Genomic DNA, 23,844 nt, shown 5'->3' on the forward strand with positions numbered 1-23,844 from the left:
GGCTGGTAAAGCCACCAGACACCTGTGGCAGGGTTAAAAACCCAGCCGCGGCAGGCTGAAAGCAACAGACCGTCTGGTTATCCCATGTCTTTTCCAGCCTCGACGCGAGAGTGTAAGTTTGGTTAATAAAGATGACAGAACTGACACCACGGGAGCCTGCACGGTGCTTAATTTGGCTCATGGGGGTATGTCGATTAAGAAATGGAAGCGATACATAATTAGCGCGGTGGTAAATGGATTAAGCGCCGGCTGGGTGGCAGAGCACTGCTGCAAGCGGGACTCGCTCCCAACCGGCTGCGACTGCTGGCAGGACCCGGGGCACCTGGGCTTGGCCCCAGCCCCCTCAGCCCCCAAAACGTGCCAAATGCAGCATCGTCCCCGAGCAGGTGCCCGTGCGGGAGGCAGGTGCAAGCGGCGGGTCCGGAGGGTGCCCTGGAGGGACACGGTCTGTTTGCCAAGTGCTGCCCCGCGGCGCGGGAAAGCCGCCCGTCTCGGGGCAGGAGCCCTAAAGCAGGGCCAAGAAGGCAGCGCTGAGCGCCGCTGCCGGTGCACACGGATGCAGGAGCTTTCGTTTCGTTTCTGCAGCAGCCGCTCCGGCAGCGCGGGGTCCGGCCTCTCGTCCCCGCCACATCCAGAGCGGTACCTGGGCTAGTGCCCCCCAAAGTGAGTCTGAAATGAAAACGAATCAAAACCAGAGGCTTGGAAACCACGCTCAGGGCGAGACCCCGGCGGTCCCCGTTGTAACGCTGTGACAGTGGCAGACTTTAATTACAGGGTGTTTATTGTTCTTTGTGTTTATCGCAGCAGCTGGGGAGAGTTCGTCTTCCCAGCTCTGGACTATTTAATGCAACACATTGGCCAAAGCTGCCAGAAAAGCGTCTGGAGGCCGAACAGATCTTTCTTGTTATCTTTGCTGAGCAGGTAATGATGGTCTTGCATTAATGTGATGCCGCGACCAAGTCTGAGACGCCCCTGCCGTCCCTGGAGCTCGCGTTACTGCGGCCCCCGGGGCTATCGCTGGGCCAAAACGCCCCCCTCCCACTCTCACCCCAGGCAAGTCAAGCCCTGCAGCACCTGGGTTACTTTAATTCCTCTTAATTTCTCATCCCCTGTGCAGAACAGCTGGGCCTGATTCACCGTTGCTGTCACCAGCAAGAAATGAAGTTAACGACAAGGACGTCATCGTAATTTAGGAGACTAATCGAGCCATCCCAATACATTAACAAGCGACGCAGGAGGGTCCCTGTTGCTGCTCCCTTGGGGCCCATGGCAGTGGGAGGACCTGCACCCGGGCCATCCTGGTGCTCCCGGCTCGGCTCTCCCCAGCGCATCCCGCTGCTTCCCTGCAGCTGCTTTCTCCCAGCACCGCTCCTAGGGAAGCGGAGGCACTGGGGGCAGGGGGAAGCACGCAGGGGCAAGGCAGGTGGGGGGCCTGAACTCAGCCCCCTGCATCCCCCCCAGAGCCGAGAGCAAAAGCTGGGAGCCCTGTGCCTCTTTCCATCACGAGGCCTTTAGTAATCCCGGCCTCAAGCTGTCTTTCCCTGGGAACCGTCTTTTGCTGGCACTGCAGCCCTTGCGTTTGCTGTTCTGCTCCTGCGCGCCTGAGCCCTCTGGACTGCCTTGTTTAAGAGTGATTTGTTCTCCCTGGTGTTTTCAGCTGATTTCTGGTCTGCTTAGAGGAAGATCCACGTCTCCCTCCAGCTCTTCAGTCGTCCAGGCTAATCCTGGACCCAGCTCCAAAACTCTCCGAGGGGGCTGATTTAAACAACCAGCTGGCGCAGATGGAAAAGCAAATGGTTCGAGCTGGGGCTGGTTTCTATTTTTCTAAGAAAGTCCCGGCTTGCAGGCGGCAGTCCATCTGGCAGGAGCAGGAAGCACAACAGCAGAAAATGTTGCACTAAGGCATCATCCGTGTGAGCTGGGAGCACCAAGAGCGACTCGGGAGAGGCACCAGGAGTGGAGGTGTCCCCTCAAGGGCTGCTTGTGTTGGAGAAAGCGCTGCTTCAACCCCTGGTCAAAGGAGGCTGCGTGCACGAGAGTGAATTTTTCACACTGAAAATATCCCCACCAGCTGTGTGTTTGGTGGCTGAATTAAATACGCAGGGGGAAAAAAGAGGAAAGCATAGTAAATGTTAATAATGTGACTGAAAATCCACCATTCGCGCTCCTTCAGGGTGGCTCAGTGCAGAAATCAAACCATTTTAAGACTTTTTCTCCTGAAAAGGGGACCCATGCCTCTTAGCTGACTGTCCCCATGCAGAGGTAACTGGGAGATGCAATGGAGCGTAACCTTATTCCCGAAACCACCAGTTTCGCCAGGAAACCACCCCTCCTTGGAGCTCAGGTTCATCTGACACGTCAGTCGTGAGCATCTATCTGTTCCCTTGCTGGAAATACCAGCCCTGGTGAGGTCTCTGCTTCTGCTTGCTGTTCTTGCACAGCTCACGGTCCTGCTCCCTTGCCCCAAAAGCTCGGCATCCCGCCAGCGCGACAGCTCCTGCGCCTGCTCTTCCCCTTTGGCTGACACCTGGGCAATTTTATCCGTGGATGCCGGCTGGAAGAGGCTGGGTTGGCAGCGAGACGCCCTCCGCGTGGTTCATACATCACAGGGGGTCCTTGCCCGGAGAAACCTTGGAGCGAGATGCCGTGGGACAGCCCTGCCGAAACAGCCGGGAAGAGGAGCCGATCCCGCCTGGAAGCAGGCAGGGCAGAGGTGCCCGGGGGGAGCCCGGCAGTGGCAGTGCTGTGCCCATCGGCACGGCCGGCAGCGCTTCCCTTGCACCTCTTTCTGCCGTACCTCCTCCGAGAGGCTGCTTCGCACCCGGTGCCGGCCCCGCGCGGGACGTCTCGGCCCCCGGCGGCAGGATTTCGTGGCCGGGCCCGGTGCTGAGAGCCGCCGCCGCGCCGTGCCACCCTCTCGGTGGTCGCGTCGGGAGGAAACCTCCTCGCCGCAGGGGGACGGGCGGCGGGAGCGGATGGGCTCCAACGAAAAAGAGATCCTGATCTCCTGCCAGCATCGCTCGGGCCCGAAGCACGAGGGGAAGAGAGACGAGCCCGAATACGAGCGGGCAAGACAGGATTCTCCCCGCTTGGTGCGTTTTGCATCAGTGCTAAATGCTGCTTTTCGTGCCTAGGGGGCTCGCGGTTCAGGAGCCCCCGCCAACGCCAGCAACGCCCCCGGGAAGCCTCTTGCCCGTTTAAAGCGAAGCCTGGTGCCTCGGGCAGAGGCCTGGGGCGCGCTCGTGGTCCCGTCTCGCGGGGACGGAGCGGCCCTCCTTCCCCGGCCGGCCGCGGCTCCGGCGGGCTCTCGGGGAGAGGGGGGTACTTGCGGCAGCCCCGTCCCCGCTGCCGCCCCCCCAAAGCCGGCGGCGCTTTCGGTCCCGCCTGGCTGCGGCGGGCGAGTTTGGGCTCGACGCTGCAGTGATCGCGGCGCCGATGGTGACTCATCCCACTCCCGAACACGGGTGCACCGGGGGACCGGGAATATTTTGGCCTCTTCCCAGCCCAAAGCCTGGGAGCAGAGCAGCAGAGACCCGGCCGGAGCAGTGCGCTGTCCTTGCCGGCAAAGCCCTGTCGGGGAACACGCTTTGCTCTCGAGACCCCCAAAAACCCTTAGCAAGGCTTTTGTTTTACTTTTATTTTGTTTTTTAGCAAGACCCGCCAGGAAGGTGCCAACCCTGCTTAACCGGGGGCCGAGCTCCTGCCAGCTGGACCTTCGGAGAGAGAACTAAATCCTCCGTGGGAGCGAAGGGGTCGAGTCTGGGATGCCGCCAGGGAGGAGGAAGAGGACAGGGAGCCGAGGCAGGAGCCAAACCCAGGCTGTCAGCGTTGGAAATTAGTCAGGGATGCGTCAGGGCTGGGAAACAAGACGGAGCAATTCCCTGAGCATCTTCTCTTTCCGAAGAAACGCTGGACACTTTGGCGTGGGCTCAAAGAGGGCAACGCGGCTCTGCTGGTGGCAGAGGCCATCTCGGCGCGGGGCAGGGAGCCGTCCCCCCTCCTCGGGGCCTGCCCCGATCTCCCCCCCGCTCCGGGGACCGGCCGGCAGCCCTAGCTCATACCCATCCCGGCGCCGCCGGTCACGGCCCCTCGCGGGAGAGAGCGCTCGAGGCCGGAGCAGGCTCCAAGCCTGGTCCCAAAGAGCTGCGGGCACCTTCTCCTGCCTCCCTGGGAGGTCAGAGGAAGACTTGTTCCCTCGTCTCTCTTTCTAACCTATTTTTTTTCTTTTTTTTAAAGATGCTTTAAAGAAATACATTTTAAAAGTGACTTGATTTCCAGCCATGAATCAAATCTTTGGGAGAACTGTAACTTCACGAAGCTAAATCAGGTAATAAACAGTGTTAGAAGGTTACTTATCCAGCTCAGACAACCTGGTTTTTGAGTTTTTTTTTTTTTTTTTTTCCAAGTGTACCTAGGGAGCTCCTGAGCCTGCTCTCCTGGATAAGACAGAAAGTGGCAACTAGGTGTAAATTATATTAATGGGCCTTTAATGAGACAGAAGCGATATTATTGGACTATGGCGTGGGACAGAGAAAGTAATGAAGGCAAATGGTGCGCAGCCACCAGAGAAACAAATCAAATACGGGTTTGACAGCATGATCTGCGCTTATACTTGCTCAGGGGAAAACTGCAAGTGCTTTTGGTCTTTGTGCCGGAGGCTGGGAAGAGCCGCTCGCTCGGTCCCCGGCCTCCCCTATGGGCAGGGGGCTGGGGGAGGAAAACACTGGGGGTTCCCGAAATGCTATTGCTCCGCTCCGGGGTGAGGCCAGGGCTTGGGAAGGTTGCTGTGACCGACGGCAGCCGGCTGGCGCAGCCCACGTGCGCCGGCCCCCGCGGCGGCTCTGCCCCGGGGCTGCTCCGGGCTTCGCGTTCAGGCCAAACGCTTCTTCCTGAGCCTGGGCAACTTCTCCCAGAAGATATGAGGTCAGATCCGGCGATTTTCCATTTTGAGGAGGGGATGCTCTCCGGGGACTCCCTGTTTGGCCCAAAGGCTCCCCGCCAGCTCCGGGTTCAGGGCGGGAAGAGGCCGTGGGTCCGTCCGCCTGTGCCAGGGACCTGGACCGCCGGGCTCTTTCCTCGGCTTCTGGATTACCCTGACGACTTCCCATCTGTGAAATGGGCCTGGGCATGCTGCTCCGGTGCCTTATCATAAAACGATTGCTCCCCTCGGATCTGCATGGCCTGGTTGCTGCCCCCGTGGCTAACGGCATCCCAGGTCGGGCGGGTGCTCGGAGCCCGGCGCTCCCGGCACCCTGCGGCCAGGAGGGTTTCCCTGGGCCCCGGCGAACCGGCCCCTCCGCGCTCCCTGCAGCCATGCCCTGGCCTCCCGCTAGCCGGCAGGAGCTGCAGCTCCTGCAGGTCACCGGGGCGCTGATTCTGGTCTGGATGCTTTTCGCTGCGAGCTCTCATCCCATGTAACCGTGCCATTCCTCCGGAGCGGTTCGTGCCCCTTTCTTGCCGCGTTATAAGTGATTATTAATGCATTAGCGTTGGGCTGCTGAACCGTAATGTCTTTAGAGTCAATAGCATTAAGCACTTAATTACGCAGCAGGATGAGTCGATGTGATGCTTTGTTTGCTCTACAATTAAAAACAAGCAGGAGAGATGCAGTGTAATTTTTCCGTCAGCTTTAAACTTCCCGTGTCACCTCATTCTCTGGGAGATGAGCTGATAGTTTGCTAGGGAGGGGAAGGGAAGGGCTTTTCCCAAGGAAAGCCTGATCCTCCCTCTCCCTCAGGATGCGGGAGTCGTGGTAATGCACTTACCTGGCTCAATGGGGCGCTGCTGGGGCGTTCAGGACCAGGTTTCAAGTCTGACAACACTGATAGCAGCAAAATCGTTGTTCAGAGTCCCTTTTTTTTTTTTTTTTTTTTTTTTTTTTTTAGCTGCTGAAACCAGAAAAAGGTTTGAAAGCAGTGCTTTTAACTCACATTCTGCCGGTGGGAATTTCCGCGATGAGAGCCGATAAATGAAACCGCCTGAAACTGCTGGGACGAAGCACAAAAAACCCAAGAGCCGGCCCAAGGCCGGGGAAGTACTTTCAGCCCTTATTTTTAACCTCCTTTCGACTCCCTGTGACACGGAGCTTGCTGCAAGGGGGAGGCCAGGGCGGCCGCGGCTGGAAAGCCGGGTGGGCTGAGCCTGCACGGCGCCGTGCGGGCGATTCCCGAGCCCGGACGTTCCCCGGGCCGTCGGGCGGTCTGTGCTGGGTGAGCTCTCTCGAAACCAGCCCGGGTCGCTTGAGCTCTGAAAGCGCAGCCAAGCGCAGGTCGACCCTTCCCGAGAAGCAGGGCCAGCGAAAGGCCCCGGGCTGGGACCAGGGAGATCTGGCTGCAGACTGGCAGATCCGCAGCTCGGTTTCTGTAAAATGGGCGCAGTGGCCTTGCTCTCCCATCAGGGCAGCTGTCGAATGGACGCGAGCGTGAGCTCTCTGAAGCAGGGACTGCCCGAACCGCGGGTGCTCAGAGCACCGCCGGGTCCCAGCTGCTCCCGCCTGGGGCCTTTAGTGCAAACACTGAAGCCCTCGGGGCCGCCCATCCCCTTGCAGCCCCTTGCTCTGTGTCCCTCGGGAAACTGTGCAAAGCGGTTCGGCACCCAGGTACTGCAGACCTCACGCACGTCTCGCGGATGGGGCTTTGTGGGCGGTTTTTACCAGGACAATGCAGCCTGGCAGCTTCCAGGGAAAACGGAAGAGCGTTTCCCACTGAGACAAGGCAGCTGCCCCAACCTAGGTTGGTTTTGACTTGGCTCTGCCGCCAAAGCAACTTGCTGGCTGGGACCTGCCAGCTTCCCCCAGCAGAGAAATGCCAGAGGATCTAACTACACCCGCAGGAGCGAAGGGGCTGGGATCCCCTCGCCACCGAGCTCTGGCTGCTCTCGGCTGTTTGGATGCGGCTGTTACGGGTAAGGCTGTGGGGAAGCCCCCGACTCGCCGTGCCGCCCTGCTCGCCGTGCCGCGTGTGTGTCGGGCTGCAGCCGCCCGCATGGACGCGTGTCCACGCTGCGCAGCGAGCGCACGCGGCTCCCAAGCCAGGGCTGAGCTCACCCGCAACCTCCTTGCTCGGATGCAAATGCAAAAATGGGGGCAATAGAGGGAGACTCCTGCCTTTCCGGTTTGGGACTCAACAAAGATTCAGTTTTTAGTCTGTGAAGGAAAAAAAAATTACCCTCATTTGAGCCTGAGCTGCTCTGACCTCATTCCAAGCAGAGCGTCTGCCTGCCGCTGGCCCCGTGCCCGGTAGCTGGTGTGAAAATGGAAATAGCCAAATAGGAGTCTGTGAGCAGCGGGAGCTTCCAGCAGGTAAAACGTGAGCGATCAAAGGCAAAGCCACGGGTCACCGCACTGCGGGCCTTTGCCAACGGGCAGGTTTGCTGAGAGACGAACGATTCACACGTTTTACTCCAAAACGGGCCCCCGTCCCAGTCAAAATGAGCTCAAAATCTTCAGTATCCAGCCTGGAGAGCAGCTGTGGGTTTTTGCAGGGAACATTAGTATTTTGGAGCTGCTCCATGCTCCCATGGGATGGGAGGTGTGTGCGGGACGGAGTGGTACGCAGTCTCCGAGAAGCGTGGGCTTTTCCAGGCAAACCGTGCTTGGGCTTTGGACAACTGCACGTTTTGTGGAGTTTATCTTTCGTAGGGAGCCGTTGCAGGCAACGTGGGAGCTCGGCTGAATTTCTCGACGTGAGCAGTTCTCGAGATGCAGCCCCGCCTGGGGACCTGCGACTCGTCTGGCTCCTGTTCCCTATCGCCCCAGTCCAGAGGGTGAACGTGACGCCCAGAAATGCTGGACTGGGATCAGCACGTGGAATAGCTGCCTGCAACTCTTCCACAGGTTGATTTCCCCTTGGATTATAAAAGCATTTGCATGTCCAAACTCCTTCCCTGTTCCCAGCTCATGGGTTTTCTCTGTGCTATCAGAGAGAAGAGGAAGCTCCCCAGCTCCCCTGCCTCCATCCTAATTGTCCCATAGCTTCTTAGCCTCATTTCGCTTATTTAACTCATATCGGATGTAACAGTCCGGGCTGTTTCAGACTCGCTTCTCTCCCTTGCAACGTATTTTCCCGTGCTGCCTTTCTGCCTCCCGTTTTGTGAAGCCGAGGGGGGGTCACGCGTGGCCCAAGGCTGGGGGCCGCAGGCAGGCTGCAAGGGCTGCAGGTCGCTGCAGGCAAGCGACGCCGGGGAGAGGAACCGGGCTAGGAACGGGCCGTCCTGGGGGGATCAGCCTTTTGGGGACACAGCGAGACCCTTTTTCTCTGCAGGGTGCTGGGGGGATCGCGTGAAGGGACGCTGGGGGGTCCCGGGGAGATACATTCGAAACTTCCTGAGTGAGTCACTGGGGCCTTTTTTTTTGGGCACGAAGCCGACTAAATGGCACAGCCTCACCCTGCAGGGGGGAGGCGGGGGGGGGGGGCTGGCGCTGGATTATCACCTGCGATCGGCCGGGACGGGGCGAGAGGCCGTGCCTCGCTCGGGGGCCCGTCCCCACCCCGGCCCCCTCCGTCCCCACCGCTCCCCTCTCGCCCCGGCAGCGGTGCCTCCGGCCCGGCCGCGTCCCTGCCCAGCCCCGGGTGCCCCTGCCACCCAGCGGGGGGGACCGGAGGGGATGCCGTTTCGTGCTTCTACCCCCTTCAGCAACAGGATGAGCTGTCATCAGACTGAGGCCAGAAACCAAGGGGGGAGAAGCCAGAACAGGGGAAGAAGGGGTGAGAAAACATCGGGGAGGGAGGTTTTGCAAACCAGCCGGCCCCGAGGCATCCCGCTGATCCCAGAGCCGCGGGCTAAGAGGTTTAGGAGCTCGGCAGTTTCCCCTCCGCCTGCCCGCATGCTGGGTTTGGGGGCCGTGGGGGCTCTCTGGCCGCCCAGCGTGGGCTGGACACGAGGGTTGATGTCCCTCTCCAACAGGCACCGTCACGCCAGCGCCCCCGGCAGCAGCGCGCACCTCCCTCGGCCGGCATTGCCGTGGCCAACGCGGGCCAGCGCGCCGGCGCTCGAATTCAGCGCCGTTCATCATGGCAAGCCCCGTGCCCGCTTCGGGCGGAGGTGGGTGGCACCCTGGCCAGGGAAGGGGGCTTTGCAGGGGGGAGGTCAGGGTGCTGGAGAGGTCTCAAGCAGGGCTTAGACCTGGGATGGATAAGTTTGCTTTTTTAGCATTCATTCAGGGTAAGGTGACCTTGCTCCTGACTCATGTTTCTGGCAGCGTGGGTGGAGGCCGGTGTGGACTGGGGCAGGGGGTCTTTGGTCTGAGGTCCCTGGTGGCCTTTGGGCAGCAGATGCTCCCACAAGCCGCAGGTGAAACCTTTCCTCTCCTGCCTGTGCTTGGCTGCTGCCTTCGTCTGGGGTGTATCAAGCCCAGGGCTGGTGTCAGTCCTTCCTCCGCGTCCCGCCGCTCACTGGGAGAGATGGGATGAGAGATGGCTCAGCTGCGCCCCGCAGAAGGGCTTTGGGGAGCCCCGAGGGAGCAGGGCAGCCCCACAGCGCCCGCCGGGGACGGCAGATGTGGCCTTTTGTCACCATCTAGTGGAAATGCCCAGCCGCAGCCGGGCGCTGGTGGAACAGGACGTTTGGGGACACTGCCCCAGCGGGGTCCCTACAGACGTGTCCCGGCCGGGCGCCCGCCTTGCCCTGCTCGGGGTGCAGGGTTAACCCAATGTGCACCTGCAGCCATCTTTTCCCTGCATCCGCTATTTGCCCGTACTACAAGCCCAGGCCCCTTTTTCAGCTGTTTTCCGTTCCTCTGGCCCGGCCGGGGGTCTCCGGATGGCTCAGGGCTGCAGGACCCGGCTCCCGGGGTGCCGCGTCTGCCCTGCTCTCTCGGGGCCCTGGGCGTCTGCAGCTGTGCGAGACGCCCCCGCTGCTCCTGGGGACAACTCTCTGCTGTGCCATAAGCAGGTATCCTGGGAAACCCCCTCCTGTGTCCCCCCCCCAAGTTCCTATCCCTTAAACGAGTTAAATGGCCTTTAATGGTGGAACTAGATCAAAGCTCCCAAGGTGCAGAGCTGCTACAGCAACAGGGAGCCGTGAAAGCACCTAAAGTACATTTATTCCACAGATTGAGGCGTTTTTGTGTGCTGCGTGCGGCCTCCGCTCCGGTTTGCTCCCCGGCGCACGGGTGCTGCGCTCCTGCCCCCAACACGGGCTCCTGCTGCAGCCTCCGCGCTGCCCGCGCTGGGGACAACCTGTCGGCACCAGGGCACGCGACCGGAATAAGTGATGGAGCACGAGCAATACCGAGACATCCCCTGCCAGGGCTGAGCGCCGAGCGCTGGCTGGCCGCCAGTCCACCCCTCTCGCCGCTTTTCCAGCGCGTCTGGAAGTGATGTGCCGGCCAGGGCGGGCGGCTGCTGCAATAACCCAGGCAAACCTTGCACGGACGCACCGGGACGTTCGGTACCGCTGGCTGCAGGGCAAGGGGGTTCGGGAGACGGGCGGTGCTGCGATGGGGAGCGATCCTGCCCTGCTCCGCGGCGAGATGCTGTTGGGCCGGGCACAGCTCTTGGGGCACAGTGATGCTTTTCACCGCTGGTATAACTGTGGCCTGGCTGCATCTACGCAACCAGTTTCTGATTTTGCTTGGTTTCCATGTTTAGTATGACGGATTGAGGACCGAGCCAAAAAGCGACACTGCAGAAGATGACAAAGGTCCGGTGGGGTCAGTCTTGAGTCTGACCCCCTCCGGGCCGGCGCTTGCTACCACAAGGAGGGGTGTCCCCAGGGGGCCTTTTCTAACACTGCCACCACGAGCACGTTCCCCTGGTCACCCCGCCAGCGCCCAGGGTTAGTGCAGCAGCCCCCGGGGAGAGCGCACTCCTCTCATCCGAACCTGACCCAGCTCCAAGCCGGTGATCGCCCACTTTTTGCCAGGCTAACGCTGCTTTTGAAGTCAGTTCACGGAGGTGGCATTCGCCATCCCGTTTCCTGCACCGGCTTAGGATAAGCCGTAAGATTGCGGATTGCTGAGCCCATCACTGGCATGTTATTAAACACACATGGTGCCCTGGCTGCCAAAACTGTCCACGGCTGGAGCAACAGCTGTCCTCTTCCATGATGAACCAGCCCTTCTGCAGCAACACGGAGAGGAACCAGGGCCAGCCCTGGCTCTAGCAGCAGCACTGGAAGAGCAGTGGTAAGGAAGGATCTTGTTACACCATGGGCACACACGGTGAAAAGCGAGCAATCACCTCTTGCTTTAGACAGTAAAAATTCCCCAGGGACCTGCATCTCCTAGGATGGTACCAAGCCACCCAGTGTCCAGCTCCTGCAGCACACAGCAGGACACATGCTGGAGTGAGCCAGAAGCTGCCCCTACGCTAGGGTTTTCCCTAGGCAGGATCCCCAACTCCCCGTCGGTGTGATCAGAGCGGGGAGGCAGGCAGCATCCCCTGCGATCCCTGCTCCATCCCAGCCTGTGCTGGCTGATGACAGCAATCTCCGCAGGCTGCCTTACTCCTGGAGAGGCCAAGAGGTCCCATTGCCTCTCCATGAGCTGGCCTGGCTCTACCCACCTGGAAACTGCCTCTCTTCGTCCAGCAGAGGAGAAAGAGGCATCAGAGCAGCTGAGGAGGCAGATATGCTGGCCTCCCTCACAGTGCGTCTCCCGTTTGCAAGTGGCACTGAGCATCCCAGGGGTTTCCCCTCCGAGCCATCAGGACCTGCAGGACTGCATCCACCTGGAGTCGGGGGATTTTTTTCCTTGGGGCTCACTAGGCTCTTTTGCTCCCCACATTAGGGGCTTCTCCCAAGCAGGTGCTGGGAAGGGTAAAAGCGCTGGCACAGTCATGGTCAGGAGACCCCAGGATCTTATCCAGTTTGACATGGCAGTGGATATGAGGCAGCTGGGAAGCCAGAGCAATAGAGGCCACTCAGACACTCGGGGAGGGAAGGCCGTGTCAGGCAGGGTGCGAAGCAAGCTAAACAGGGGTGCAGCACACTACCCTGGGAGCATTTATACCATGAACTCTATAGCCACTGGGGTAAAATTCTGTGGGAAGAGGGCAGCTCGGTCTTCTGTCATCACCCATTAGGCAAGCGTAAGTTGTTTTCTACAGTGCAGGACCTTCCCTCCAAGTAGTGAGCCCGTGGCACTGCTGTCAACAGGCGAGCTGTTAGCAGGCGTGCTGCTGAACTGTCATGTAACTGTGGCAGCTGCAGGTCATTTGCTGCGTCAAGTGTAATCCCAGTATTTGCAAACCTCCAAGCTCTTGGGCTTTTTAAACTCAAGAGACTTTCAAGTTATCCAGGAGCTGAAGGTAAGAGTCTGGGTACGCACTGAGAACCAAGTAACTGGGGAAGGGAAGACAGAAGGGAAAGGAGCGGCTGGGGGAGAAGAGGAGAGGAAAGAAAGTGGCGGAGACTGCGAAATAAATAAATAAATAAATAAAAATCCGTCTGCGAACTTTTACCCTCCCCTGAAAGAGCAAAAGCCGTTTTCAGGCTGAGTTTTACCCCTGGAGCCGATCTTTAGCAGGGCCGGGCTGCCCAGAACAGCTGCGGCTGCACGTGCACATCTGCTCTCCCCGGCCCCGGACTTGCCCCGGCTCCCGCCCCCCCCCGACCCCGGGACCTCCCGGCTCCCGGACCCCCCCGGCCCCGGGCCCCCCCCCGGCTCCTGGACCCCCCCGGCTCCTGGACACCCCTCGGCCCCCCCCGGGCGGGACCCCCGGGCCCCCCACGCCCGGCCTGGCCCCACCACGTGGCCGTCTGATCGCCACGTGCTCTCCCCCGGCCCCGGCCACACCCACCCGCCACTAAGCCCCGCCGCCCAATCAGAGCGCAGGCGCCGAGCTGCCGCCCTCTCATTGGTTGCGTCGCTTCCTCGCGGGCGGGCTGGGAGCTCTCCTCGCTCCCCCCTCCCGCAGCACACACACGCTCTCTTGCCTCCGGCTGTAACGCGCTCTCCCGTTGGCTGATCGCAAAGCGCCAGCGATTGGCGGAGGGGCTCGAGGGGAGGAGGTGGCGATTGGCCGGGCGGGCCTGCGCGCGCGGTGATTGGCCAAGGCGGGGGCGGAGGGGGCGGGGCGAGGCGGAGGGCTAGGCAAGCGAACGGAAGGGGCCTGCGCTCGGTCTTTCGTTTCAGTCCCCGGTTCGGTCACCAGTGTCTTACGGCCGCTCCCGCCTTCCATCCGGGGCCCTCTCCGCTCCCCCTCCCGCCACCCCCGCCGGACGCGGCCCTTTCCCCGGAGGCAGCTCGGTTGCCGCCCTTGCGTCGCCAGGCCCCGCCGCCATCATGGTGAAGATCGCCAAGGTGAGGGCACCAGGCAGGGCTGCGCTGGGCCGCGCGGCGGCGCGCGGTAGCAGCGGCGGGAGGGGGGCGCGGGCGGCGCGGGGGGGGGGGGAGGGATTGGGGGGGCGGGCGGCCCTCTCGTCGCCGCTTGCTCCCGCCGTGCGGGCCGCGGCGGTTTCCAGGCCGCCCCTCCTTCCCCGTTAACATGGCGGCGGGAGGAGGGGCGCGTTCGAAAGGAGCGGTTTCAAGCCCCCCCCTTTCTCCCTCCATGTTGCCGCGCGCGAGGGCCCGGCGCGCGCCGCGGGGGGGGGCGCTCCGGGGCCCGCGCGCTGCGGTGAGGGGCGGCGGGGGGGGTGGGGAGAGCGGCTCGGCGCGCGCCGCTGCGTGCGCGCGCGCAGGGCGGGGGGGGGGTTACGCCGCCGCGCGGCCACGTGGTGCGCTGGGGAGAGCGAGCACGTGGGAGCGCGGGGCGCCGGCGGCGGCAGCACCCACGGCCCCGCGCGGTGCGGCCGGGAGCCACGTGGTCGGGGCAGCTGCCCGCCCGCAGATGGAGTACCTCGGACGGGATATGTGCTTGTAAGCCTCTGCCGAGGGAACAAACGCCTCTGAACGCCTCCCCGTTTCTTTCAGACTCCCAAGAATCAGATCAAACAGAAAAAAATGGCTCCTCCCCCCAGGAAGGTCGAGGAAAGCGAGGAAGAGGAGTCCTCTGAACTAGAGGAAAGCAGCGGAGAAGAGGTGATGAATCTAGAATGCAACCGAATGGGTCCGTGGGTCCCAAAGTGTTGCAGGGTTGGGGGGGTACATTATTATGAGGAACAGAACCATAATTAATCAGCAGCCAGTATATATCTATTGATTGTAGCTGAAGAATAAACAGGATTTTGTAAGAGGAAAGCAATAAGGGAAAAATAGTTTAACTGGTAAGTCTGTGTACTTCCAGAGTTTGAAAGGACTGCTTGGGTCTTACACCAGTTTCTAGTACTGATGAGCAAGTGGGTGATAAATAATCAGGCTTAGAAGGACCTCAGCAGCTCTACTCTTGTTTCTCATTTTATGCCACACCTAAAGAAATGTGCTCATTTTTCTAACAAGTCACTTAACCACCCACAAATAATATATACAAGACTAAAAATTTGAGGCTGCAGGATGCCACCAGGGAAATCGTAGGTGTTGTTTTGGTAGCAGAGAACTCAAAGATGCTTGGCTGTTCCAGAAGTTGTCAAAGGCGCAACAAAGCTGTTTTTGAGCTTTACCAAGCTAATGGTAATTTAACAGCAACTAAATAAGCCTGTTAGAAGGATACTTGCTAGATTGCAGTTGCTGTGTATTTGTAAGGCTGCAACGTTGAAGTAGTAATGCCAAGGCGTAGATGCAGAGATGCACAGAAAAAGTGCAGGAGTCTAGAGAAAGCAAGTATTTGATTTATTGGGTGTGCAGAGGTAGCCATTTGTTTGCTGCGTCTCCTAAAGTGCCACCTTCCCATGAATGTGGCTGCATAGTTCTCATCAACTGTCAAGGCATAATGTTACTGCAGTGTTGTGTTTGTCAGGTCTGAAATTCCTTTAAAGGAGCTGCGTAAGAGTCCTGCACTCACTTAATGTCTCTTTCAGATGGTTCCTCAGAAGAAACAGCAAAAAGCAGCAGTTACACCAGCCAAGAAGGCTGCTACCCCTGCGAAGAAGGCTGCTACCCCTGCAAAAAAGGCAGTTACACCAGCCAAGAAGGCTGTGGCTACTCCAGCTAAGAAGGCTGTTGCTCCATCACCTAAAAAGGCTGCTGTCCTAGCCAAAGGAGCGAAAAATGGAAAGAATATCAAGAAGGAAGAGAGTGAGGAAGAAGATGAAGATGATGATGAGGATGAGGAAGACGATGAGGATGACGAGGATGAGGAAGATGACTCTGGTAAGCTACTTTTGGAGTATGTGCCCATCTCATAAGTTGACTAAAGCTGGTTCAGCCCAGTGGCTGGATTTGAGTACCTTTAAAGCTGACAGTTTGGCGTGTTTTAATGCTCGAAAGACTGTTTTGTTAGTGAAAGGTGAAGAGTGGGTGAGGTTTGCAGGAGAATTTCTTGGACTGCGCCTGCATTGTGCAGGGTGCGAAGCACGTTGTAGTTTCCTGATTGTTCTCTGAACTTTGCCAGAATCCAGCAGAACAAACTACTTGACTGAGTTTGAAGGTTGAGCGCTCTGGGTGAACACTTGTTGTGCTTTGTTGCAGATGAGGAAGAGGAGACAGCAGTGCCTGTGAAGCCTGCAGCCAAAAAGCCTGCAGCTGTACCAGCCAAAAAACCTGCAGCTATGCCAGCAAAGCAAGAATCTGAGGAAGAGGAGGATGAAGATGATGATGAGGAAGATGATGGTATGTGGTCCACAAGGTTTGAGAAAAGCTTGGTCTAACTGTTAGAAAATGCGATTTTTAGAAGACATGAAATTGATAAACACTTACAGGGAACTCTAAGGAGGTAACTTAATAGGGTAATTGCAGTGATGAGTATGTATCTGTCCGTGTTTACTAGTCCGATATGGCTGAATGGGTATTGATTTTCCTATTACTAATAAAACTTTCTCTTCATTCTTAGTGAACAGGCACTGTCTTTAATGCAGTAAAACTTGAGGGAGGGGCAGCTTGTTGTAAGCACTCTAAAGGTATAAAAATGCTTTCTTGAGATCATGTAAATTTATGCAGACATGCAGAACTCTTATTTCACATGAAGTTTTTTGATTTTAAAAAGTGGTTTAATCTTGAACACACTTCAGGTTTTGTGCTGAATTCATTTCAGAGTCCGAAGATGAGGCCATGGACACAACGCCTGTTCAAGTAAAGAAACCTACTCCAGTAAAGGCTACACCAGCTAAAGCCAAGGCAGAGTCTGAAGATGAGGATGAAGATGATGACGATGAAGATGATGAAGATGAAGAGGATGATGATGAAGATGAGGAGGACGAGGAGGAAAGTGAGGATGAAAGTAAGTTTAAATGGTTTGGTGAATGTAGCTGTCCATAATAATGGGAAGGATCTCTGAACAAAATTTTTGTCTAGTTGTGGTCTTTTGGAGTGGAAAGTAATGAGCAGTTGCCATGATGGCACAAGAAGGTCTTGTGTATGATCTGCATAAAGATACTCATGTGCTGATCCACCATAGGAGAAGCTGTGTTTTGGGGGTTTTTTGTACTTTGAATTCAGTGTTCTTTTATTCCTTCTCCATCACAGAACCTGTCAAGGAAGCCCCTGGAAAGAGGAAGAAAGAAATGGCCAATAAAAGTGCACCAGAGGCCAAGAAAAAGAAAACAGAAGGTAGGCTGCTGTGGGGTCATCAAAATGATGCTCACGGCATTTGCAAATTTTTAGAGAGATTTGGGGATCTTCATTTAATATTGGGCTATTGGGTGAGAAGAGACACAATAAGCGAAAGGATAGGATGTTCAGTGTGTTTTTGCCAGCACAAATGATGATTCTAAGGGACTTAATACTGAAGCATGATGTCATTTTAAGCAGAAACTGATGTGCTAAAGCTGTCCACAGTCAGTTTCCAATTCATCTAGCTGTCTTAAAGAAAAACTCAGCTGTATTTATTTATTTATTGAAGGGCCTGCTTCAGCTTTCTCCCTCTTCATGAGAAACTTGACACCAACCAAGGAATATGAAGAACTGAGGACTGCTATCAAGGAGTTTTTTGGCAAGAAGAATCTCCAAGTTACGGAAGTTAGAATTGGTTCTTCCAAGTAAGTTCTTTGAAATGCTGGGATGCTTGCTTGATACTGTATGGAAGCTGGGAGAAGTGCAGGATGTGTGCAGTACTGATAGAGTATAATGTTTGCCTGGCCAGCAGCTGCTTCAGACAGTGCATCCCAAAAAAGAAAGCTGCTGCCTAAGTACAGAGCTGTTGTGTTCTGTACTATTGCTTTGGTTTTCTGGGGCAGTTAACACTTATTTTATTAACGCTTTAATTTGACCAGCCCCTTCTGGTTCTGGGTTTCTTTGTATGTGTTTTCTGATACAAGAGCAGATCAGACTAGATAATAAAGTTGTTCTTCTTCTTTCAGGCGATTTGGCTATGTCGACTTTTCATCTGCCGAAGATCTGGATAAAGCTCTTCAACTGAACGGAAAGAAGCTCATGGGTTTGGAAATCAAACTGGAAAAAGCAAAGAGCAAGGAAAGCCTTAAAGAGAATAAGAAAGGTACAACACATTAATCTGAATACCTGTGGGCATTGAAGAAAGAAACTATAATAATCAGTAGGTGATAACACTTAGCTTAGAGCACGCCAACAGTATTACTGATGGCCACTATGTTACCCTTCTAAAGCAGATCTCACTGGTTTGGACTCTTTATCATAAGCAGCTTCTCAGTAGTTTCTCTGTATGTTAACATACAGATATGCAAGCTCTGACTGGAGTGTCTGCAAACATAATTTTAAGAAATATGCATACTAGGGGTGTGAGGAAGAAATGTGGCTCTGTCCTTGGCTTTAGGACCCACATTCTGACTTGATGCTCTTGAGAGAAAGAGAAGTGTAATGGCAGCTTGTCATAATTGCCTTTTCCGCTTCTGAAATGCAAACATCCTGTGTTTTTTTTTCTGCTGGATGAATTCACTCTGGTTTTCTTAATAAGCTGGCAGTATATGAGAGGCTTTTAGCTAAATGGTAATGTGAAAGTAACTTTGTACTTATTTTCCTTTGTAGAGAGAGATGCTAGAACACTTTTTGTGAAGAATCTGCCCTACCGTTTAACTGAAGATGAGATGAAAAATGTGTTTGAAAACGCAATAGAAGTCCGACTAGTATTTAGCAAGGAGGGGGCCAGCAAAGGGTACGTAGCTGAGAGTACTGCTGGCTGCTTGCTGTTTCTTAAACACTTAGAGCATTTTAATAAGTTCGCGTTGTCTTTTAGCTGTCTTGGGAAACCTGCTGGATTAGGTGTGCTGAAAATGCCAAATCAGAGCACTCTTTCATACTCCCCTGTTCATAAACTTAGTCCTTCCTAAAAGGAGGCATTTGCTTATGTTTTTTCTCCTGTGCTCTAGGATGGCCTATGTTGAATTTAAAACAGAAGCTGAGGCAGATAAAGCTTTGGAGGAGAAGCAAGGCACAGAGATTGATGGTCGTGCCATGGTCATTGACTACACTGGTGAGAAGAGCCAACAAGAAAGTCAGAAAGGTACTTTTCCATATTGGTAATGTGCCTGCAGGTGACGCTTAGGATTTAATTCCACTCAGTTTTAGAAGTTTGAGAGGGATAGAACTACTTGAAGCCTTGCAGGAAAACTGTAAGTTAGCAGTGAGGCACCTTTTACCTGATTTGTACTCTGGTTCCCAGGCATTTCATGTCTGTGCTGCATGTTTCAACTGGAGGAAGATAACTAGTCCAGGTGACTAAACCAGTACTGTCTTTAGCCTTCTGTGCCCGCAAGGGAGGGGCAACAATTATTTTCACCCTAGGGAGGGTCTTCTGTAGTGAAAGAGAACTGCCCCTCTCCAGACTTGCACTTCTAATACTGAGTTTCCTTCATAGGAGGAGAGAGGGAGGCAAAGACCCTAATTGTAAACAACCTCTCATACTCTGCCTCAGAAGAGACTCTTCAAGAACTGTTTAAAAAAGCTACTGCCATCAGGATGCCACAGAACAACCAGGGCAGGCCTAAAGGGTACGTTCTGCATCTGTACCAACTCTTTCAGTTGGCATTGTGAATGACTTTCAGTGATTTCCTGTGCTCCCAGTCTAACTGAAATCTTCTTCTCCAAATAGGTATGCGTTTATAGAATTTCCCACAGCTGAGGATGCCAAAGAGGCTTTAAATTCCTGTAACAATACAGAAATTGAAGGCAGAGCAATCAGACTGGAATTCAGTTCACCAGCATGGCAGAAAGGGAACATGAATGCAAGAGGAGGTTTTAATCGTAAGTGTTTGACTTGCTTTATAAAGACTTGCTTTATAAATGTTAGTGCTGGATATGATGATTGATTATCTGAAATGCTGATGAAACTATTTCCAAAGTCCTCTAGATAGTCAAGTGCTGATCCAGCAGAGTTTTTTGTCCTCTTAGTATCTGTATTCATAAGATACAAGCATCTATTTAAAAAAAAGGGGGAATTATTTTGACAGTACCAAGTTGGTCTGTGGAGATATTTTTGACATAAGGTTCTAATTGCAGTCCCCAAAAATTTTGAAGACGACTTTGGATGCTCAGCTGTTTTGGGCTGCCTTTAAAAAAAAAACAAACCAAACCCCTTAACAACACCATAAGCTGTTCTGGGAATCAGTTATGCAAACTGATGTCGATAAGCGATCAATAGGTGCTTTGCTCAGACTTGCAGTTCTCTAAATGGATTCTCTTTCCACAGAACAAAGCAAAACGTTGTTTGTCAGAGGCCTTTCTGAGGACACAACAGAGGAGACGCTAAGAGAGTCATTTGAAGGCTCTGTAAGTGCTAGAATAGTCACGGATAGAGACACTGGATCATCCAAAGGGTATGTGAAACCTCATCTGGGATTCTTTTAGTTATTTCAAAAAGAGACCCTGGACCACACCAGTTTGTTAAAATGAGTTATCTGTAATGTTTACACAGGTGATTCTCTGAAACCGGTAAATTGCATGGAAATAGAGTACAAGCTTAAAGCTTAGATTCAGTTAGTAGTGGATAGTGCACGTTCACTTCTCAATGAGCTCCTTCCTGCCAACAAATCCATGGCAGCCTATGGATTCGCACGAGAAGAATAGTAACTGTTCAGTATTGGCAAACTCGCAATGTGGCTCCATCGATTGTGATTAGCCACTGCTGTTCAACAAGTAACATGTTCCTGATCGCTAATGTGAGGAACGCAGAATTGCAGGGGTGTTACCTAAGAGATTACCATCAAGTACCTGTAGGTGACCTTACATAGAGTTGTGGATCCTTTGGAGGCTGACTGTCTCTCTTATCCCACTGCCTAGGTTTGGATTTGTGGACTTCAGTTCCCCAGAAGATGCCAAAGCAGCTAAGGAAGCCATGGAGGATGGAGAGATAGATGGAAACAAAGTGACACTTGATTTTGCCAAGCCAAAGGGTGAATTTCAACGTGGCGGCGGATTTGGCGGTGGATTTGGCGGCGGATTTGGTGGTCGTGGTGGCAGAGGAGGCAGAGGAGGAAGAGGTGGATTTGGTGGCAGAGGTGGTGGCAGAGGGTTTGGAGGTAAGAAAATACAAGAGCCCTCTGTTCCAATGGATATGACCAGGCTTGAGTCATGCTTGAGAGCATGTTGGTGCGTTGCCAGAGCCCTTGACATGAATTTATTTTTTGTCCTGTGCCAGAGTGGGTTTGGAAGGGCGGTGGTGTCTATTTAGGGATAATATGCAACTCTGCTTCTTGACCTAATTCTCTTTCTAGGTAGAGGAGGTGGCTTCCGAGGAGGCAGAGGAGGAGGTGGAGATCACAAGCCGCAAGGGAAGAAGATAAAGTTTGAATAAACTCTTCTCCCTTTCCTTCCCCTTCTGCTCTGTGAGACTATCTGAAAGGACTCCGGGGGTTTTTATTCTCCTTTTATCTTGGCGGAGCCTTCGGAGGACATTCCAAGATGCGAAGCAGTACTGTGAGCCACTTGGAAGAAACAATTTTCATTTCAAGGAAGAGACAGCAAGCCATTTTGACTGCTTGCCTATTCAAACGAACTTTTTAAAAGAAATGAGTGATAGATGTGTGGGAATTTACTCCTTGTCTGTGAGTTGTCTTGAATTTATAATGTTTTACCCATGTACAAAAATATTTTTTTTCCTATAAACTTCTGTAGCATTTTTTGCTGTAAAAATGCAGAATGTTTTATCATTTGTGCTTCAGCACCCTGTCTTGGACAGATTAAAGGACCTAAACTGGTTTGTGTTACTTCTGCGACGCTAAACAAAGTAGGGCTGGGAGCGTTGGTCTGTCTTAAGTCTTTATCTTCTCTCTCCAAGGTCTTTAACTTCACCAACAGCAGGCCAGAGCCTGTTCAAGGCAGCCTACCCGTGCTAGGCTTAGAGTGCTTGCATTTACATGGAAATACTAGGGATGGGGATAAGCCTTTTGGCAGCAACCTGTGCAATGCTCTTGGAAGCGTGAGACTAGAAGTGCAGCTATCTTCTTGCCACTAAAGAAGGATGTAACTTTGCAACATTTTTTTCTTAAAAGAGTAAGTTCTAGTCTAGTACCAAACTCATCCAGATCCCTCACACCTTCTCTGAGGGCTTTAGCTCTTTTCATTAAGCTCAAAGCTAGCAGTAATCTTGTCTTCTCCTGAATATATGTGACACAGCATGTCAAGTTGGCTGAAACATGGTGATGGGGTAATGGTGGTGTCTGGCATTCCTTTATCTGGCTTGGGAAAGGGAGATAAACTTGAGGGCTTGAGAAGTTTCGCAGGGACATCTGGCCTGTTCCCCTGGGATTTGGCAGCTGTTACAAGGCAATACCACTTTTCTTGAGTGAGTGCAGTACCTGGGTGCAGGAAAATGTGTGCGGCAACTGTTCTTTTGGTTAAATCCAGGCAGCGTTGGATGCTACATTGCAGTTTCCCTTTGCACGGGTACCTGTAAGCTGCAATATTAGCAGGATTTCTGTGCTCTTGAAAGCCCTAAGGCCCACTGGAGGCCTGTGCTGCTGCCTGAGAGTTGCAGGCTCTTGCCCTCAGGTGACTTGACGCCTGCCACACCAGATCGCTTGACCCTAAGCCTCAGCTCTGATTGTTATTATGGTGTGACCCCCTCCAACCTGGCTGCCTGTTGTAGCAACACTGAGAGCGTGTAGTGCCTCTTGCCAATAGCCACTGGTAAGTACGGGACTACGTAGGGCTCGTGCTGCAGCCTGCAAAAGGCTGGTGCAGCCAGGTTCTCCCTATCTTCCCAAATCCCAAAATAGAGCCTCTAAGGGGGGAAAAGGGTTCTTTGCAGCACTGGTGTTGCAAGAGGGGCTGTCCCTGCCTCCTGCTCCTGTGTTTGAAACTGCACCTTCCTGTCCTTGTTAGGAAAACTGTGTTACTTGCTCTTGCTCACGTTGAGTAGGGGGAAGGTGTGAAAAGAAAGGACAGTGGGCGCTGAGGGTGTCCTGCAAAGGGTGGGGGGAGAAAAACCTGCGTGTGAAAGCGGAGCGGGAATGCTTGCTGGTGGCTTGGCTGCGCTGCTACCGTTTGCGAGCTGAAGAGGGGTTCGCACGCTGGAAAACGCTCTTTTCCCAGCCGTCGCTTCGATAAAAAGCTCCCTTCTCGCAAGCCCCATTTGGGCATCAGCCATTTTAGAGCCTGCGCCGCGGCCCCGGCGGCAAATGGTCGGAGCGCGGCGCGGCGCGGCGCTAGGTGGCGGCAGCCGCCCGGGTCGCCGAGGCGCGGGAGGCTCCGCGCGATGCTCCGGCGCCTCGGGAAACGCGGGAGACGAGCGGAGCGGGCCGGGCCCCGCCAGCCCTTCCCTGCTCCCCGCAAGGCAGCGCCGAGCACGCTTCCGTGCTTAAAAGCCCCGAGACGGGCAGAGCGAACGTATTTGCCCCCGGGTTTGGGGGTTGCGTGTCGCGGCAGGGAGCCAAGCTGCTCCTGAAGGTGCCGGGCTCCGGAGAGGGTGGGTTTCGGGCACGGCAACCTGAGACGGAGAGAAAAGGGTCTCTGCCTCGGTGCCTGCTGTGCCGGCTGCTGGTGTTGCACCCCATGCCGTCCCCAGGACTGACTACCTGAGCCCACACGTGGCTTCAAACGCCCTCCCGGCTGGCACTGCTGTGCCTGCCACTGCTGTGGCGAGTTTGGGAGTGCTCAGACAAGCTGGATGGGGGCTGTGGCGTGACCCCGGCGCAGGCTCATGGAGCCCCTGGGCGGGCGGCTCCAACAGGCCTGGCCACAGCGGGAGCTGCCGGCTCATCTGTGCCGCCTGCTCCGGGCTCTGCTTCCCCAGCCCTCCGCCACGCTGAGGGCACCTGCAGGGTTTGCTCCCGGGGGACAGCCCGCCATTTAGGGGCTCTCCCCAGCCCCGTGCGCTCCACGGGGGCTGCAGCCCGGAAAGCTGCTCCTCTCCTCCGGGTGAAGAGGGGTTTAACGATGCCGGGCTGCGAGGCGAGGCTTGAGGGCTCCCGCATGGCTGTGCTCCTCTTCACCCCATCAAAACCCAGAGCCGACATGGTTTGTCCCTGCTGCACCGTGCAGACGTGGCCTTGCTCTGCTCTGGGGTCCCTGATGCGCATGGCCAGGGTGTGTGTCACTCTGACGGTACTCCGGTTGGGAAGAAAAGGCTGTGGGTGGGCATGGTCCTGCCGTGGGGAATGTGGCGTGGAGTGGTGACAGGGGCAGCATCACAGGCACAGCCTATGTTAGAGACAGCTGGTGGGGGCCAACCCCCCCCCCCCAAAATCCCCCCCCCAATGCCTCAGTTCCCCTTTCTGCCCAGACACATCCCATTTGCAAGCCCCCTCTTTCCTGTTCCCTGCACCCCAGCCCACAGCGCTGTCCGAGCTGGGGCGAATTCCATTGCTAGCCAGCCGGGCTGCCTTGGCCAGCAGAAACCCGACAGCAACGACACGAGGTGAGAGCTTGGGTTTTCTTCTCCTTTTTTTTTTTAAAAACCTTTATTTAGAAACTAGAATATTCACCAAATCTACAGGGTTTCACTGCACGGGTCCCGCCAG

At 55.2% G+C, this 23,844-nt stretch overlaps 1 protein-coding gene and 3 non-coding genes across 4 annotated transcripts; all 4 read left to right on the forward strand.

Moving 5' to 3' along the window:
• The first annotated feature begins 13,036 nt into the window (after positions 1 to 13,036).
• Positions 13,037 to 21,081, forward strand: NCL (nucleolin). Its single transcript, XM_067301751.1, has 15 exons — positions 13,037 to 13,243; positions 13,853 to 13,960; positions 14,836 to 15,127; positions 15,446 to 15,586; positions 16,008 to 16,193; positions 16,439 to 16,522; positions 16,815 to 16,950; positions 17,272 to 17,408; positions 17,915 to 18,041; positions 18,256 to 18,389; positions 18,744 to 18,876; positions 18,978 to 19,129; positions 19,575 to 19,701; positions 20,165 to 20,403; positions 20,599 to 21,081. Exons 1-15 carry the CDS (start codon positions 13,226 to 13,228, stop codon positions 20,676 to 20,678), a joined length of 2,094 nt encoding a protein of 697 aa, XP_067157852.1. The 5' UTR covers positions 13,037 to 13,225; the 3' UTR covers positions 20,679 to 21,081.
• On the forward strand, positions 16,667 to 16,735 carry LOC136992786 (small nucleolar RNA SNORD82). The gene has a single exon (XR_010885216.1). It is a non-coding gene; the product is annotated as a small nucleolar RNA SNORD82 (small nucleolar RNA).
• On the forward strand, positions 19,179 to 19,255 carry LOC136992787 (small nucleolar RNA SNORD20). Its single transcript, XR_010885217.1, has one exon. It is a non-coding gene; the product is annotated as a small nucleolar RNA SNORD20 (small nucleolar RNA).
• Positions 19,884 to 20,022, forward strand: LOC136992784 (small nucleolar RNA SNORA75). The gene has a single exon (XR_010885214.1). It is a non-coding gene; the product is annotated as a small nucleolar RNA SNORA75 (small nucleolar RNA).
• Positions 21,082 to 23,844: the final 2,763 nt, after the last annotated feature.

This window comes from Apteryx mantelli, chromosome 9 (genome assembly GCF_036417845.1).
Source record: "Apteryx mantelli isolate bAptMan1 chromosome 9, bAptMan1.hap1, whole genome shotgun sequence".
Taxonomy (NCBI): Eukaryota; Metazoa; Chordata; class Aves; order Apterygiformes; family Apterygidae; genus Apteryx; species Apteryx mantelli.

Bases quoted from the DNA above. Each gene is read 5' to 3' on its own strand.
- NCL (XM_067301751.1), top strand. The intron at 15,128-15,445 runs GTAAGCTACTTT...GCTTTGTTGCAG, and splicing joins GGATGAGGAAGATGACTCTG to ATGAGGAAGAGGAGACAGCA. The intron at 19,130-19,574 runs GTAAGTGTTTGA...CTCTTTCCACAG, and splicing joins TGCAAGAGGAGGTTTTAATC to AACAAAGCAAAACGTTGTTT.